At 35.2% G+C, this 14,840-nt stretch overlaps 1 protein-coding gene across 9 annotated transcripts in view; it reads left to right on the forward strand.

The window, feature by feature from the left end:
* The window catches only part of LOC123870748 (fasciclin-3), a 164,262-nt gene that overhangs the window by 144,654 nt on the left and 4,768 nt on the right, over window positions 1-14,840 (forward strand). For 4 of the 9 annotated variants that reach the window (XM_045914152.1, XM_045914153.1, XM_045914155.1 and 1 more), the window contains exons 3-11: window positions 3,496-3,592; window positions 3,889-3,970; window positions 4,416-4,539; window positions 5,518-5,640; window positions 6,229-6,420; window positions 7,156-7,346; window positions 8,094-8,235; window positions 8,948-8,989; window positions 10,688-10,801. In XM_045914152.1, the coding sequence (XP_045770108.1) occupies window positions 3,496-3,592; window positions 3,889-3,970; window positions 4,416-4,539; window positions 5,518-5,640; window positions 6,229-6,420; window positions 7,156-7,346; window positions 8,094-8,235; window positions 8,948-8,989; window positions 10,688-10,801 (1,107 nt within the window). Of the gene's footprint in view, window positions 1-3,495; window positions 3,593-3,888; window positions 3,971-4,415; window positions 4,540-5,517; window positions 5,641-6,228; window positions 6,421-7,155; window positions 7,347-8,093; window positions 8,236-8,947; window positions 8,990-10,687; window positions 10,802-13,033; window positions 13,687-14,840 lie in introns of those variants that run through there. The other 5 variants (XM_045914154.1, XM_045914157.1, XM_045914158.1 and 2 more) reach the window with 3 other exon arrangements.

Genomic DNA, 14,840 nt, shown 5'->3' on the forward strand with positions numbered 1-14,840 from the left:
AATCAAAGAAAATTAATATGTAGTAGGTACTTAGAGTAGGTAGATATAATAATAGTTTCTTCAGTAATATAGCATAGTATTAAAATGATCATGGATGTTTATGATGATGATTATGATGAAGTCAGATTGTACGCAATTTCTGAGCTTTTCGTTTTGAAAATGTCCATTTGCAGCGTTTTTTTTTTTTTTTTAAATTATATAGACTAGCGCTTGGCTGCAATCAGACCTGCTAGCAAGTGATGATGCAGCCTAAGATGGAGCGCGCTTGCCTAGAAGTTGCCTATTCACTCTTGACTTGAAGGTACCCATATTATAGGTGGAAGGGAAAACTGACGCCGGAAGGGCGTTCCACATCCTAGCGGTTCGAATTAGGAAAGAGGAAGCAAATCGTTTCGTACGTGTTCGAGGAATTTCGACTACGTACGGATGCAGACCTTGACGATGCCTGGCAGTACGATGGTAGAAAGGTGAAGGAGGAACCAGGTCAAAGAGTTCTTGTGCACATGTAAATGCGTTCTAAATTCAAAACAGTTTTTCATTGAGTGAGCGAAATTGACTTTTGCACAAAGGCGCGCTTTTTGAGCTAAGTAGTGTGAAAATAGTTATTTGTTCAAAAATATAGCAAACTTCATTTTTGTTGCGAGTGCAACCCCTCGCCACACAAACGCAACAAAAATGAACTTTGCTATCTTGTTGAACAAATAACTATTTTTGTTTCACAGTAAAACTTACTGTATATATATACATCGTCTGTTTCGCCTCGATTCTTATTTAGAAGTCGTTTTTTCGCTTTGATATTTAATTGCCTAAACGTAATAACTCCGAAAGTTAGAGGTGCGTGCCCGGAATCAAACTCCCGACCTCACGAATAAGAGGCATCTGTCATAACTATTAGACTATCGCGGCTCTCAATCATATTACATAGGTACGTACTAATTTAAAAAAGTGCTACCCGTATTTAATCCAAGTTATCTTGCATTTAAGAGAAGGTTCTCAAGTTCCATGCGACCCATGCGAAATCGCGCACGAGTCGGCTAGAACGAAACATTACAAGTGTAAATTAAAAATTTATAACACCCCGACGAGTGATGGTTACAGTAACTAGAAAAGAGCTGCTATAGCTAAGAACACTCTCGATCAAGCCACCTTTCAAACAAACAAAACTAAATTAAAATCGGTTCATTAGTTTAGGAGTTACGAGGCCACAGACAGATACACAGATACACACGTCAAACTTATAACACCCCTCTTTTTTGGGTCAGGGGTTAAAAAATGTTAAGTAAACAGTAGGAAGAAGAAGATCAAATATGTTAAAATAAAATTCAATCTTCAAGCAGCTGCAGTAAGGGCATTACCACAAACTACTTAATTCGCAACTCGGCCGCGGGTGCGAAGTTGGCCCAGAGCGCAGACGGCGCAACTTTGGGGAACTTCGTTAGCGCTTTGATGCCGCCATTTTACTGGAATTATCCTTGTCTTGAATTGCAATTAGGTATAAACTATAATTCACTAACTGTAGGATTAGGTAGCGTAAGATTGTAAAATTCGAGAAAGCTAAAATAAATAGGTATTTCTTACGATTCTTATGTTATGTGAAGACGACCATCCGGTCTTGCAACTGGGTCCGGTCCATCTACTTGGAATTAGAGCTAGAAGCTATATGTTCTCTTTTCAAAAGGCAAAACGCTGCAGTGTAGAGGTATACTACTACTATAGGCATACTTAACCATTGCAGATGTCGAATTTGTTCCGTTGGGTATAACCACGGTATAACGGATAACCGTTTCCCTGAGACAGATCGTCAGGTAGGACGCGGATTGCGGAATGGTGACAGTTAATGTAAAAACCAGCCAAGTGCGAGTCAGACTCGCGCACTGAGGGTTCCATACTCGGGTATTTTTTCCGACATTTTGCACGATAAATCAAAAACTATTATGCAAAAATAAAAAAAAAATCTGTTTTAGATTGTACAGGTAAAGCCCTTTCATATGATACCCCACTTGGTATAGTTATATCTTACTTTGAAAATTGAAACACATTTTAATATTTTTTTTCGGTAATGTGACCACAAATTCACGGTTTTCGGATTTATTCCTTTACTTGTGCTATAAAACCTACCTACCTGCCTTTCATGATTCTAGGTCAACGGGAAGTAGGTACCCTATAGGTTTTCTTGAGAGACACGACGGAAGGACGGACAGACAGAGAGACAACAAAGTGATCCTATAAGGGTTCCGTTTTTCCTTTTGAGGTACGGAACCCTAAAAATTGACGTCACTGCGTCCTCCTGCCACCAAAACCCTATCTCGCAAGCCATCTTAGTCGAGAGGACCTAGAGCTTTAAAGATAAAAAGTTAGAGATTGTTCTATTTGCTCGAATGAGGTTACAAAAAATATCCACAATTATTTATTGATCAGTTATTAACTTCTAAGTTCTAACATATTCTGCAAAACTGAGTATATGAATGCAACTAGCCTACCACTAGCGTTCGTCAAAGTTATATTGCAACTTTTAAATGCCAAGGGTCAGGTCAGACAGTCAATAAATATAGCGATATTGGATCGTCCCAATATCCGTCCGTTCTTATAGTGTAAACGCGAGATAATAAATATTGTGTGAACGCATTGATCATCTGAACCTGAAGACTATTTAACTATGTAATAATTTATATTACCTGCTAAAGTTCAAGCTGTATGGCCATTTAATTGCTTTGCGGGAGGTATATTTTAGTCCAATAATTCAAAATTCGAAAATCAAAATATTTTTATTCAATTAGACTTTTACAAGTACTTCTGAATCGTCAAAAGCATCTACCACTGATTCGGAATGCCTTTCCTGCTGAGAAAATTTATTTTTTTTAGAAAAAAATTAGAATAAAATTATCTCAAAAGTTTTAAATAAGTAGGTACCTAATTGATTAAAAATTGTTTGATAAAGAATTGGAACTAGTTTAAAGCGGTCCGAAGCAGTTAAACCAGTACAAAGCGGATCAAAGCAGATTGGAATGCTCGGAGTAGCACTCCGTGTAGATTCACTCGATAGACTCGGAAATATGTCTTTAAGGCGTTCACTGGATAGTTGAGGGAAAATTTCGTGCATGAATAATATGCTGGAATACTGGAAATGTGCAAACTCCTATTTCTTATTGATTTGACATACTGTCAGTAGGTATGCAGATGCTTTTCAAGAATTCTTCATACCTAATTCTATTTATGTCGATAGATGAGTATAGATTTTAAACCTTACTAATGTGGCTAAAAGGAATTCCTAGCTGGAGAAATTTTCTATCGACATAATTAGTTACTTAATTTGCGGCTCCCCTTATATCCTCCGCTTTTCCACTTCTTTAAATCCTACTTGGGTGTATTTAGAATAGAGCAAACATCAGTGGCTCCATACCAAAGGACGAAAGCTTATCTTTTAGGGTTTACTGTAGGTACATGTACATGTATTACCCATTACCCGTCTAACTTTATTTTTTTGTTTATTTTCAGGTCAAAATCTGGACATCACACCAAGAGAAGCCGTGCGACGCGTCGGGGATGATCTCACCGTGCTTTGCAAAGTACCCTACCCCATTGATGCATGTCGGTTAGTAAAACCTATCTTACTACCTTACCATTCAAAGATTGAATGAAGGCTAAGTAGGGCTACCTTTACGTATTTCAAACCCCTTCATTTTTGGCCTACACTCATTAAAGAACCTCGTCATCAGTATAAAACTGTCCAGCAATTTCCATTACAGTCCTCTTGGAAATTGCTGGCGTGCAGCTAGTAAAGGCCCGATTACAGTATTCTGTAATGAAATCCTTTCTTTAGTAAAGTAGCAGTTTACGAGCAAGTGGGAGTAAAGAGCATAATAAATAATTTAAAATTTCTGTTTCCAGAATGACAGTCGGAACAATGTCGTACAGACTCATCCCGAACAACCAAGATGAAGAAATTGTCTACGCCGGTCAAGGGTTACAGGTGAGAAAGCGCGCACTTACCTAAAAAAGATTACTTAAAAAGATCGTATGCACATCGAAAAATAGTAAAAAAAAACGTGAGGTGTCGTTTGGGACTCCCAACAGAAGTGAAGCTGTACTCTTTATCGTTCACTCATATTCTCGTCAACGATTGATGGGATTTGTAAGATAATGTGATGGTGATATGATAATTGTTAATTAAGAAACTAAATCTACTAGGGTTCCAAACGCGCCCAGTTCTGAGAAAATCCCACACCAAACACAGACTCATACAGATCATACTTACCGTTCTGCTAAAGGGACGAAATGCTCACTGAAATATCCACACACCCAATGAGATATCTACTTGCAGAAGTGCTTAGAACAGTGCAATAAACGAGTTCAAACGACGCTTTCCTATATGGTGGTTCCTACTTTAAACGACGTCATTTATTTTTGCTCCACAGCACGGGGAATGCGGCGCCCATATAAAACACATAAAAGAAGAATGGAACGGTAACATAACGTGTACTCTACCGCCGCAGACGGGACAAATCGAGGTCACTGGGACCATGAGGCTACTCGTTGCCAGTAAGTACAGTGTTTTGAGATCGTCTTCTACACAAGCAAGCATCAATAATTCAACGCTGTAGCTTCGAACTTCATTCACCCTTTGAATTATACCCGAGTTTCACAACAAGCATAGATAGATAAGATATAGGCAGGACATAGGTTTAAGTTCAGTTGTAACATGAGGCCCGACTGTAAAATTAAAAATGTTAAATCAAAAAATTGGTTGTCTGTAAAGTCGGTTTACTGACGATAGTTGAAAGTGACAACAAAGGCCGATTGTGTTTCTTTGTCGCTCGTTCCGCGCCCTCGCTTGCACTTCAAGCCTTACATGGAATGCCTAATGGTAACGCCGCATGGTAACGCCGCATGAGTCATGTTTTTTCGTGCGTGCAGCCGGCTCTATCGAATTATAAGACGTTGTCACGTCAAAACCAGGACTCCATTCTGGTAATAATGTCAAATTACGATGTTTTACAGTTCATACTAAAATAACCATAAAATAACAGATTTACGCACGGTAAACGTTAACTTGTTGACGAAAAAGTTACACTAGAGCATCTATAGTCAATCATCATCATCATCACAATAAAAGTTAGGTTCCGTTCAACGTATTACAGGCACGTATCTACATTGCAGAACTGATACCCTCCCGACATGTACAAAACATTTGAGGTTTGAGGCGTAAAAACTGCGGACTCACAATTTACAAACATACACGATTTTTAATACTTTCCAAATTCCTATACTTCATCATCTTTTGATTTGGCTTCCCAATTTGCTGGATTCCATTTAATTTTTGAGGTAAGTACCTACTGTCCAGAATCAACTACCGACGAGTTACTGTCTTATTGGAGGGCAATGGGTGTACCTATAAATAAAACTTTTACTCCTTCCATGTTATCATGCATTAACTTGGTAAATTGATGATTTGTAATCTTCAACTAATTTTACAATTAATGTATCTATCATCGATAAACAAGAGAATTATTTTAACAGGAGCTCCCGGTAACCCTCAGCTGCTTTCACCACCCCAGTCCACATTCAGAGAAGGGGACGGCTTCATGGCACAGTGCATCGTGCCCAATGGAAGACCAGCGGCTAAAATCACTTGGTATTTGGGTAAGTGAACAGATTTTGTTAACATTTTATGTGGAGTTTCCGTCAATCGTCAAAACCAAAAATTAATGGTAAGCTAACTATTCCAAGGTATAAAATAGGTCATTATGAAATGGAAGATTATAATTGTCTTTCTAAATAAAGAACTTGATGACCAAATGAAAAGCTATGGCTAATCTCATATTATTGTCAGCAATAATGGCTTAGTTACTATTGTTAGGTAGAGTTGTTGATAGTCTGTGCGTGGTCTGGAGCGGACGGATACACTCTCTGGTGACGGGTAGAAGAGCAGTTGGTTTTTGTACTAAAATAGTTTCTAATCCCCTGAAATCACAAAACGTAGGAATCTGTCGGCGTAATTTGAGATGGTGCCGACATTATGTTCCGAAAATTTACAAAATTACTTTTGCCTAAAAAGTAACCAAACAGAAAGTACCTACTAGGTCTGCGAGTTCTTGTCAATCAGAGACGAGAATGTATTAGGTATGTGATATATTTTTAGACTTGTCCAAATGCAAAAGAAAAAACTTTCCTTTTGTAACTGATTTTGTTACTCTCCCATGCGCTATATAAATAAGTTTTTTTTTTCAGACGAGGTCCAACTCCTTGCTGGGATACACCAACCTATCATAACCTCCGAACCTGGAAGCGACCTGATGACCATTAGCCAGAACGTGTCGAGGACCCTGGCACCAGAGGACAATGGCCAGAAACTGGTCTGCAGAGCTGAACACGAGGCTTTGGACGCGCCGAGGGAAGCTGCTAGACAACTTGTTGTACACTGTGAGTATTTTGCGACTTTTGTTTGTTGGTTGAATTTGGAAGGCCTATTGCTGTAGTTTGACAGCTACAGTGTGACCATAGCAATCAATTCTGATTGGCTGACACTCGCTCAATATTGACTGTGCAGTAAGAAGCACCAGAAGTGTGGAATTTACGGTCCTTCTAATTCGAACCGCTCGGATATAGAACGCCCTTCTGGCATCAACTTTCTCCTCCACTTTAATATAGCTTCAAGTCAATAGTGAATAGGCATCTTCTAGGCAAGTTTTCTCCATCTTAGGCTTAAAAGATACCTATTCATTCTTTGAAAGACAGAATGAAAGTTTCATCAGACATTTTGATTAAACACGTTTCATGCTAATTAGATTTGTTCTAAATTCAAATTCAAATTCAAAATATTTTTATTCAATTAGACTTTTACAAGTTCTTTTGAATCGTCAAAAGCATCTACCACTGGTTCGGAATGCCTTTCCTACCGAGAAGAACCAGCAAGAAACTCGGCTGAGATCTATAAAGCAAGCGCACTTTGACGTTGCTCAGACTTAAAACGAGACAGCTTTATGTCAGAGACATACCTCTGTCTCGTTTTAAGTCTAAGCAAAGTCAGCGTGCGCTCTATCCCACCCTAAGTGTTCAGTCAGTGGGAAAGATTATAATTATTAATTATTATTATCGCAGGACTAAGCTAGTTCGAAAACTTACTAAGCAAAAAGTATACTTATTTTTTGTATGCAGACCCACCAAAACGCCTCGAATCCGGCCCACTCACGATCTTCGGGCTTAAACTGGGCGCAGAAGGGCGCCTCAACGTCACCGTGCGAGCGAACCCCGCGCCTTCCACCGAGTGGACCATCGGAGACCTGGTGCTCATACCACCCAGGAGCAACGAAGATGGATCCGTTACTGCGCTGGAACCTTTACATTTGGTAAGAAAAAGGATTTTATACGTACGCATTGACCAGAGATTTGTCAATTGTCAGTATATCAGAGTGAATTAGGGGGAGGAAACAGTGACATGCAGCTCATTGAGGTATAAAATTACTACCTATACCCTAGTTGTAATAATTCAACACTTATTTTCCATTATGACCTGCTAGAAAATAACTTCATACTTTAATGCCTACCCTGGCTTTAAACCCTGTGCACGCCACTGGGAGGAAGCTCTTGGTTTGATCCTGAATCGACAATCTGTCAAATGTTAGGCTAGGGGTGACGTGAAATCCATGGAATTTGGAAGTATATGGAATTATTATTTCGTACATTGGCCTACCTAGCTTCAAATGTAGGTAACAATTGACGCCTGCTCATGTAGGTGAAGCCTCGACGTTTTGTTACATGTTTCATAACTGTGGTAAATTCCCAAGTTCCCTAATTTAAAGTTGCTCATACATCTTTTTGACATGTCTTAAAGATAAAACTTGCAGTTCGAGCATATATCGAAGATAATGTAAATGATTAAAAAGCGTCGATTTGACTATGTAGATACATGGCATAGATAATTGAATATTTGAAAAGAACAACCGCCGAGTTTCTTGCGTGTTCTTTTCAGTAGGAAGGGCATTCCGAACCATTTCACAGATTCACTTGATGATTTGAAAGTTTATTTGAATAAATATCTTTCTATTTCTGTTTCTATCCTTACCTAAAGAAAGACAACGTCATCTTAATTGCAGGGTAGCGGATTCTACAATGTGACATTGGTACTCGCGCGCGTGGCCAAAGAAGACGTGGAACGGACCTACTACCTTCGCGTCACGAATGATTTGGGAAGGGAGGAGTTTGCCCTCCGATTGTCTACCATGGACGAGCCCGCTGGTCAGTAGAGGATTATTTTCTACCTAGAAATTATTTACATAATTCTGAATCCTGGAATATTCCATATTTCAATGGTTATGTGTTATTTAGGCCGGAGTTAAAATCGAAGAGCTGGGCAACATGTCGGTGAAGTTACACTTGATCAAAATATTTTTTTTCTTTAATCCAAGCATTTTTGGCCACTGAATACAAATCCGAACTCATTTACAAGCAAAACAGCCTAGAGCTATGAGTCCAAAGTTCCTGATTTTGATCAATGAATACAAAGAGGAATTCATTTTTTTAAAAAAGGGCCTAAAACTGTGCTAAGATAGAGTCCAAAGTTAGTGATTTCAATCAAAACGGTATAATTACAGTATAATTTGAATAGCTTTCATCGCGTTTTTTGCTCCTGTAAAATTTTATTTTGTGCATTTATACCGTTTTGTTCGCTAGCTCCTCATTATCAATCTGTCCGTAATCTGTATATAAGTTAGCGACATTCTTTTAAACTTAGTTTAAAAAACATAACATTTTTGACAACGTTGCTAAGTAATTTAATAAGTAGTTAAAGATAGGATTGATTTTTTTTCAAAGACCTAACTTCAGCTGTTTGTGGGTAGTACTTACCACTGTCCGTGTTTAACGAAAATGAGTTTAACTTTTTATACTTACTTAGGTATTTAGTATTTACTAAGCCAAGAAAATACTTAAATTAAAATATTTTCAACAGCGCGCAAAGCAAAATCATCCTATTTGATTATCGACGTTTATGGTAAGAAATTAATGTAGTTAAGAAGCCTGGCATAAAATGGATGTTATTTTGTGCAATTTATAGTGTCCCATATTATTTACAGTCATGCATTTTTGATTTATTGAAAGTGGAATATATTGCTCGTTTGAAAATAGTAATTTATAGGCATAACGCATAAAGTTGCCTCCAAACTACGGAAATATAATATAATATATAAATATCGCTCACCCTACTTTGAATTAATGTCACTGTTCACACTGAGATGTAATATATTACATCTCAGTGCGAACAGTGACATTTCAAAGTAGGGTGAGCGATATTTATATATTATACTAGCTGATGCCCGCAGCTTCGCCCGCGTGGATTGGTCAGATCCCCTGCAGCATCAGGATTGAGGAGTTGGAATCCAAATTTTTTATGAAACAATGTCGCAAAGTTCCTCTATCGATTAAAAAAGAAATGACGCAATTCGGTTCAGAAATCTCGGATATTTCGGTGTACATAGGTAGAAAAACACAACTCCCTTTTTGAAAGTCGGTTAAAAAAGTAGCCTATGTTACTCCCTGGTCAATTCTCTACTTGTCTGTGAAAATCCCGTCAAAATCGGTTCAGCCGTTCCGAAGATTAGCCTTTTCAAACAGACAGACAGACAGACCGAAAAAATTTTAAAAACGTGTGATTCAGTGTTGGTATCGTTCAAATAACCATATGAGCTTAATATGAGGTAGTTATTTCGAAATTACAGACAGACACTCCAATTTTATTTATTAGTATTGATTATATTTCCGTAGTTTTGAAAGCAACTTTACTGAGTAGATTACTGCGGTAGTGGTGCGGGGCGGGAGGGGCGTGATGACGTGACGCGAGAGCTCAGTGATTCGTCAATTTGTGACAACTGTCACCCTCCCGCACCGCTCCACCACCGCAGGAGCCTACTCAGTTCTGCGCTATACCTATACATATTTATTTAATTATTGTAAGTGTTATGTTGTATCTAGTGTCAAAGTGAATAATTATGCTCCCCTGATGGAAACAGATTTTGTAGGTAGTTTTATTTTAGTTAGTTGCTTGATTTATTAGACGTTTAAGTACGTAAAAAATCATAATTTCTCTCAAAACATTTTTAGCATGCCTACTTTTAGTAAGATTTTTCTGAGAAATTAAAGATACTGGAATGCTTTATTTACTTTAAATTAAAAAGCATGTGAAGATTTATTGAAATTATATTAAAGTTTTTTACTGTCCTTTGCCATGACTTGTTATTAGGTAGATAATTTATGATTGTAATAATGTTGGGAGGCAGCATGTTAATTTAATTTGAAATTAAATACTTTTTCTAAGTAATTCAACGTTACCTTTAATATTATTAGTAGGAATTGTAATAAAATAAAATATATTTCTTATATGAGGTTCAAACGATAATTGTTCTATTCTATAAAAGATTAAATTATAGTATAATACCCACTAGTGAGTGAAACTGAAACATATTACTGGCTGTAATTGACGGAAACTCAGCGCTGTGTCTCATTAGACATAGCATCATACTAATTATATTGAATGAGGACTGAAGAACCTAATCGCGGATTACTAAATTACTTCTAAGTCTCATCTGCTTATAAGTTATATTTTAAAGTTCATTTTTGAGCCTACCACAAAAAAAATCCTTTCTTGAACTTATTTTTAAATGGTACATTTCTTATATAAAACATTGTTTACCAGGTGTGGAATTAGATACTGGCGCAATCGTCGGAATCGTCATCGCAGTGTTGATACTGCTGATCGCCATTGTCCTCGTGGTCTTCGCCAAGGCAACTGGCAGGTGGTTCTTCGCAGGTTAGTTGGATTTAGTTTTTAAATATTCATGGTTTGAAACGTATATTCGTGGTTGTTTGGATTGTAGAAAAGATGTCATTGTCGGTTTCATTAATTGCATAGGATTCTTTTATCTAGCTAATAGTTATATAACGAAATAGATAAAGAAAAGTGCTTATATATTACTACATTGACTGCTATACAAACTTGGAATACTTCCAGAAAAGTATAATTTTGAATGAACTAAAAAGAAAAATCTTTTGTAAAATCAATAAATCTTATTTTTGTAAATGTGTTGTACTTTTATGAAGTTTACAAACTTCACATTTTTACAGTAGTTACAAATATCATGTGAAAGTCATAATTTTATTATACCGCTTTTTTACAGTCCACAACCATTTTAACTAAAATATATACTTAAAATGTCGAATGAGTCGTGAATGAATATAAATTTGTCGATTGTTCCCCCTTCATTCACAACTAACATTAATAATAATTGATTTATCGCGATGTCACAACAGTAATTCATCCTACTAAATAATAATAATAAAAAACTACTAGAAAACTAAATGTTTCGTTAATCTAATTTCTTTTACCGAGTAACTACTGTTGCTTAGTCGTGAAGATACCATTGTAGTAAAGAATATTGACAAAATTTTTATTTGCATGTTTCCCCCAAAGAAAACAGTTTTTTTGCATGAAAATTCCAATGTGCCCGTCGATGTTCTGTAGTATTTCCGTATACATATTTGAAACATAATTTTTTTTGCAAAAACTTTTGTCAATATTTTGATCATATTGCATTTTTGATTATGGACCATGCTTACAACATTTGCTTAATCTATCTCTTAGTAATAGGCATGTGATCTTTAAGAAATCTAAGTAATAATCCAAAATTTTCGACAGGCTCGCGAGAAAATCGATAGGTAAAACTAAAATTACAATATAAAAACACCGAATAGCATTGCATTTTTTCATCACGCAAAAATTTAAAAAATTTGTAATTTGGCAGTGTTTTTTTGGCATTTTTATGTGTAGCTAAATAGTTATTATGTTATTATTGTTATTTTTACGGTATTGCCATGTAACAATATTTGGAGCGATCAAGAATTTAAAAATAACGTATTGAATTTACGCATGAACATTTTGAAATGTACTAATTCAAGCATGTATTTACTTTCTTTCTTAAAAAATCGTATTTCTTTATTTTGAACGCATGTTTGTCTTCAAATAGAATATAATTGCATGATTTTTGATTGTTATCAATCCCGTTTTTCAATTCTTTTCGAAATCAATCTATTCTTAATATGTCTGTAAGAGCTTTTACTTAAAATGGTTGTAAGCTTACAATAAAATGTAGTTACGTGATATTTACAAAAAATACATAAAGTTTCATGTTTGTAATAAATATCACTTAACGCTATTTTTATGGTGTTGGGTTCTTTTCTACGAATCTTTTTGTTGACTAGATGTACCTACAACGGATGAATTTACAATCTTTTAATAAATTAAAATTTAATCAGGTGATGGTTACATCTATCTATTAGTTAAAAAATATATACAAATCCTAACTTTACATAGTTATTATACATAATTGAACATGTAATTAACCTAAATATTATAATCTTGATAAAGAAATCAAAACTTTGCGGTTTCTTCTTTCTTTTACGGTAGATCTTCTGTAGGTACTAAAGCTGGAAATTGTAAAATCGTCTACCCAAGTGTCTTAAAGCACTAATAACAATAATAATGTAAAAATACTACCGACTATTTCGGGCTGTCTGAAGGCCTTATTTTCACATTATGCAAGTGTTATTTTATTTCATCTTTCTCACAATAAGAATAAAAAATTCTTTTATCCAACCAGTAATAAAAACATAATAGAAAAGTAGGCACCCACATTTTCAAAGAATGTGAGAGTAATCATATAATTTTCGGTTTTTTGAAGAGTCCGCCAAAGTTTTTATTCTATTCGATTTGGCTGAATATTGCTCTTTGGAATCTACAAAGAGCAATCTCAAGCTAAAAAAATTGTAAGTCACCAGCAATTGGTAGCACAACAGAATGCTTTTGGGTAACACGAACACGTGTGTCATTTTTATGCCAATTAGTATGCATACCAAGAGACTCACGCTAAACACAAATCCACGCAAATTAATAAAATAAAATCACAGAAACCGCTTGACTAACAAAAAAAACTTCGAAATTACCGAACACGAGTTCTTGATCGCTTAACATATTGGTATGTGGCAGGGAGGTCCCATCGTACCGACATCCCTGATGGCGCTGATTCCGAAGCTCCCCTCCCTCCTCATGATGACGTCAAAGGATCCGAAAATCCCTCCCATGACCATGGGGAATATATCAGCAATGGGGACACAAAACACCCCGAGAAGAAGCCGGACACCGCCGTCTAAGTTGTAAGTTAAAAAGCTGTCACTCCATGAATCGAATTTTTACCTCTGTACATCTATGTTCTACAAATAAATCTACCTACCTACCTAATTATTTGATTATTGTAAAGTTCATTTTTTTTGGATATATGACTAAATATTTATTGACTTGGGATTTAAAGAGGATTTTTTTAAATTTATTTATTATTAGACTGTACTTAATATTTTTGCATCTTGACGATTAGTTTGACGATAGTTTATGTTTAAAATACATTACTCGCAATCTGTAGCAAGTTATTTTATAAGAGTGACAGCTTATATCAGTGTTAATTTGGACTCAAAATATTTTATGTAATTTCGTTTAGTGCCAGATGTGTTTACAGTTACAGAATATAACATATTGTTAGTTATTATAATAATTTTAATGCCAACGAAACACAAAATTATATTTGACAATTTTACAAATTGATGCACTATGTATTAGACGAATTTTAGTGGCAGTCTAAGACTGTTGAATACTGCCCCTTTTTATATACTATATTAACTTGCAAATTGTACTACTATCTTGGACTCTCTTCTAAATCGGAGAGAAGATAATCTCTTAGCTGTAATACAAGAACTTTCTCGATTGTCTTCTAGCCTAAATCGTTTAAAATGTATTCGTAGAAATTATTAAGAATCTCACATGTTGTCAGAAACAACGAATCCCATCGTATATTATGTAGTTAAGGCAGGTTTTCAATTTACGTATAAATAAATAGTTATACTTAATAGAAATGTATTTTACAGCTGGTTCAATATCTTAAGTTTTAAGAATTTTTATTCTTAAGGATTGTTATAATACATTTTGGACACGCTTTACGCTACATTATAAAGGTAATGAAGTCTTAATGACACGTTTACATTAATTTTATACTTTTTTAAGATGAGACAAGATTTTTGTAATATAAACTGGCCATTTTTATACTCTTATTAGGTTTTCTGTAACTTTTATAAAAAAGTACACTTTCTTTTTCATAATTTTAAGACTTAAATGTGTTCGAACCACCATGTTTCATTTCATTTTGTATATAATCTGTCATTATATTAATGCCTACTTAAAATAGAATTATTATGGATACAGTAAGGTTGTTTTATTTTTAATATGAAACTTGTCACGATTTTTTAATACTTAATTGTAAAAATGCAGATACTAAATTATTAACCGTCAGAAATCTCAATATTACGTTTTTTTGCAATTAATATAAAAAGTCGTGTATATTATTAGTTCTTTTGTAAAAACATAAGGTATGAAATGACATTTTTAGCTTAAGTTAGTGAGATAGGTCACCGTCATTGTGATGATTTTAGTATTTTTTAATTAAATGCAATTATTTAATAAGAATTTATTTTTGTACCAATTTAGTTAAAATGTTTCTCAATTGAATTTTGTCACCTTTTGTCTCTTTATGTCAATTCAAAAACACTGCCATCCTGCACAGCCAAAAATTTAATTAAAATTGTTCTAACTTCAATAGGTAGTTACCTTATTAAGTTACATTCTATTTCGTTAAAATCGATGAATTATGACTAAAACCTTTTTTTTTATAAATTACAATTCTGACGAATATTACAATTTGTTTGTAAAATTCTAACAACCTGTAAAATATATAATATAATTATGAAAT

The sequence above is a fragment of the Maniola jurtina genome, chromosome 13 (assembly GCF_905333055.1).
Source record: "Maniola jurtina chromosome 13, ilManJurt1.1, whole genome shotgun sequence".
Lineage (NCBI taxonomy): Eukaryota > Metazoa > Arthropoda > Insecta > Lepidoptera > Nymphalidae > Maniola > Maniola jurtina.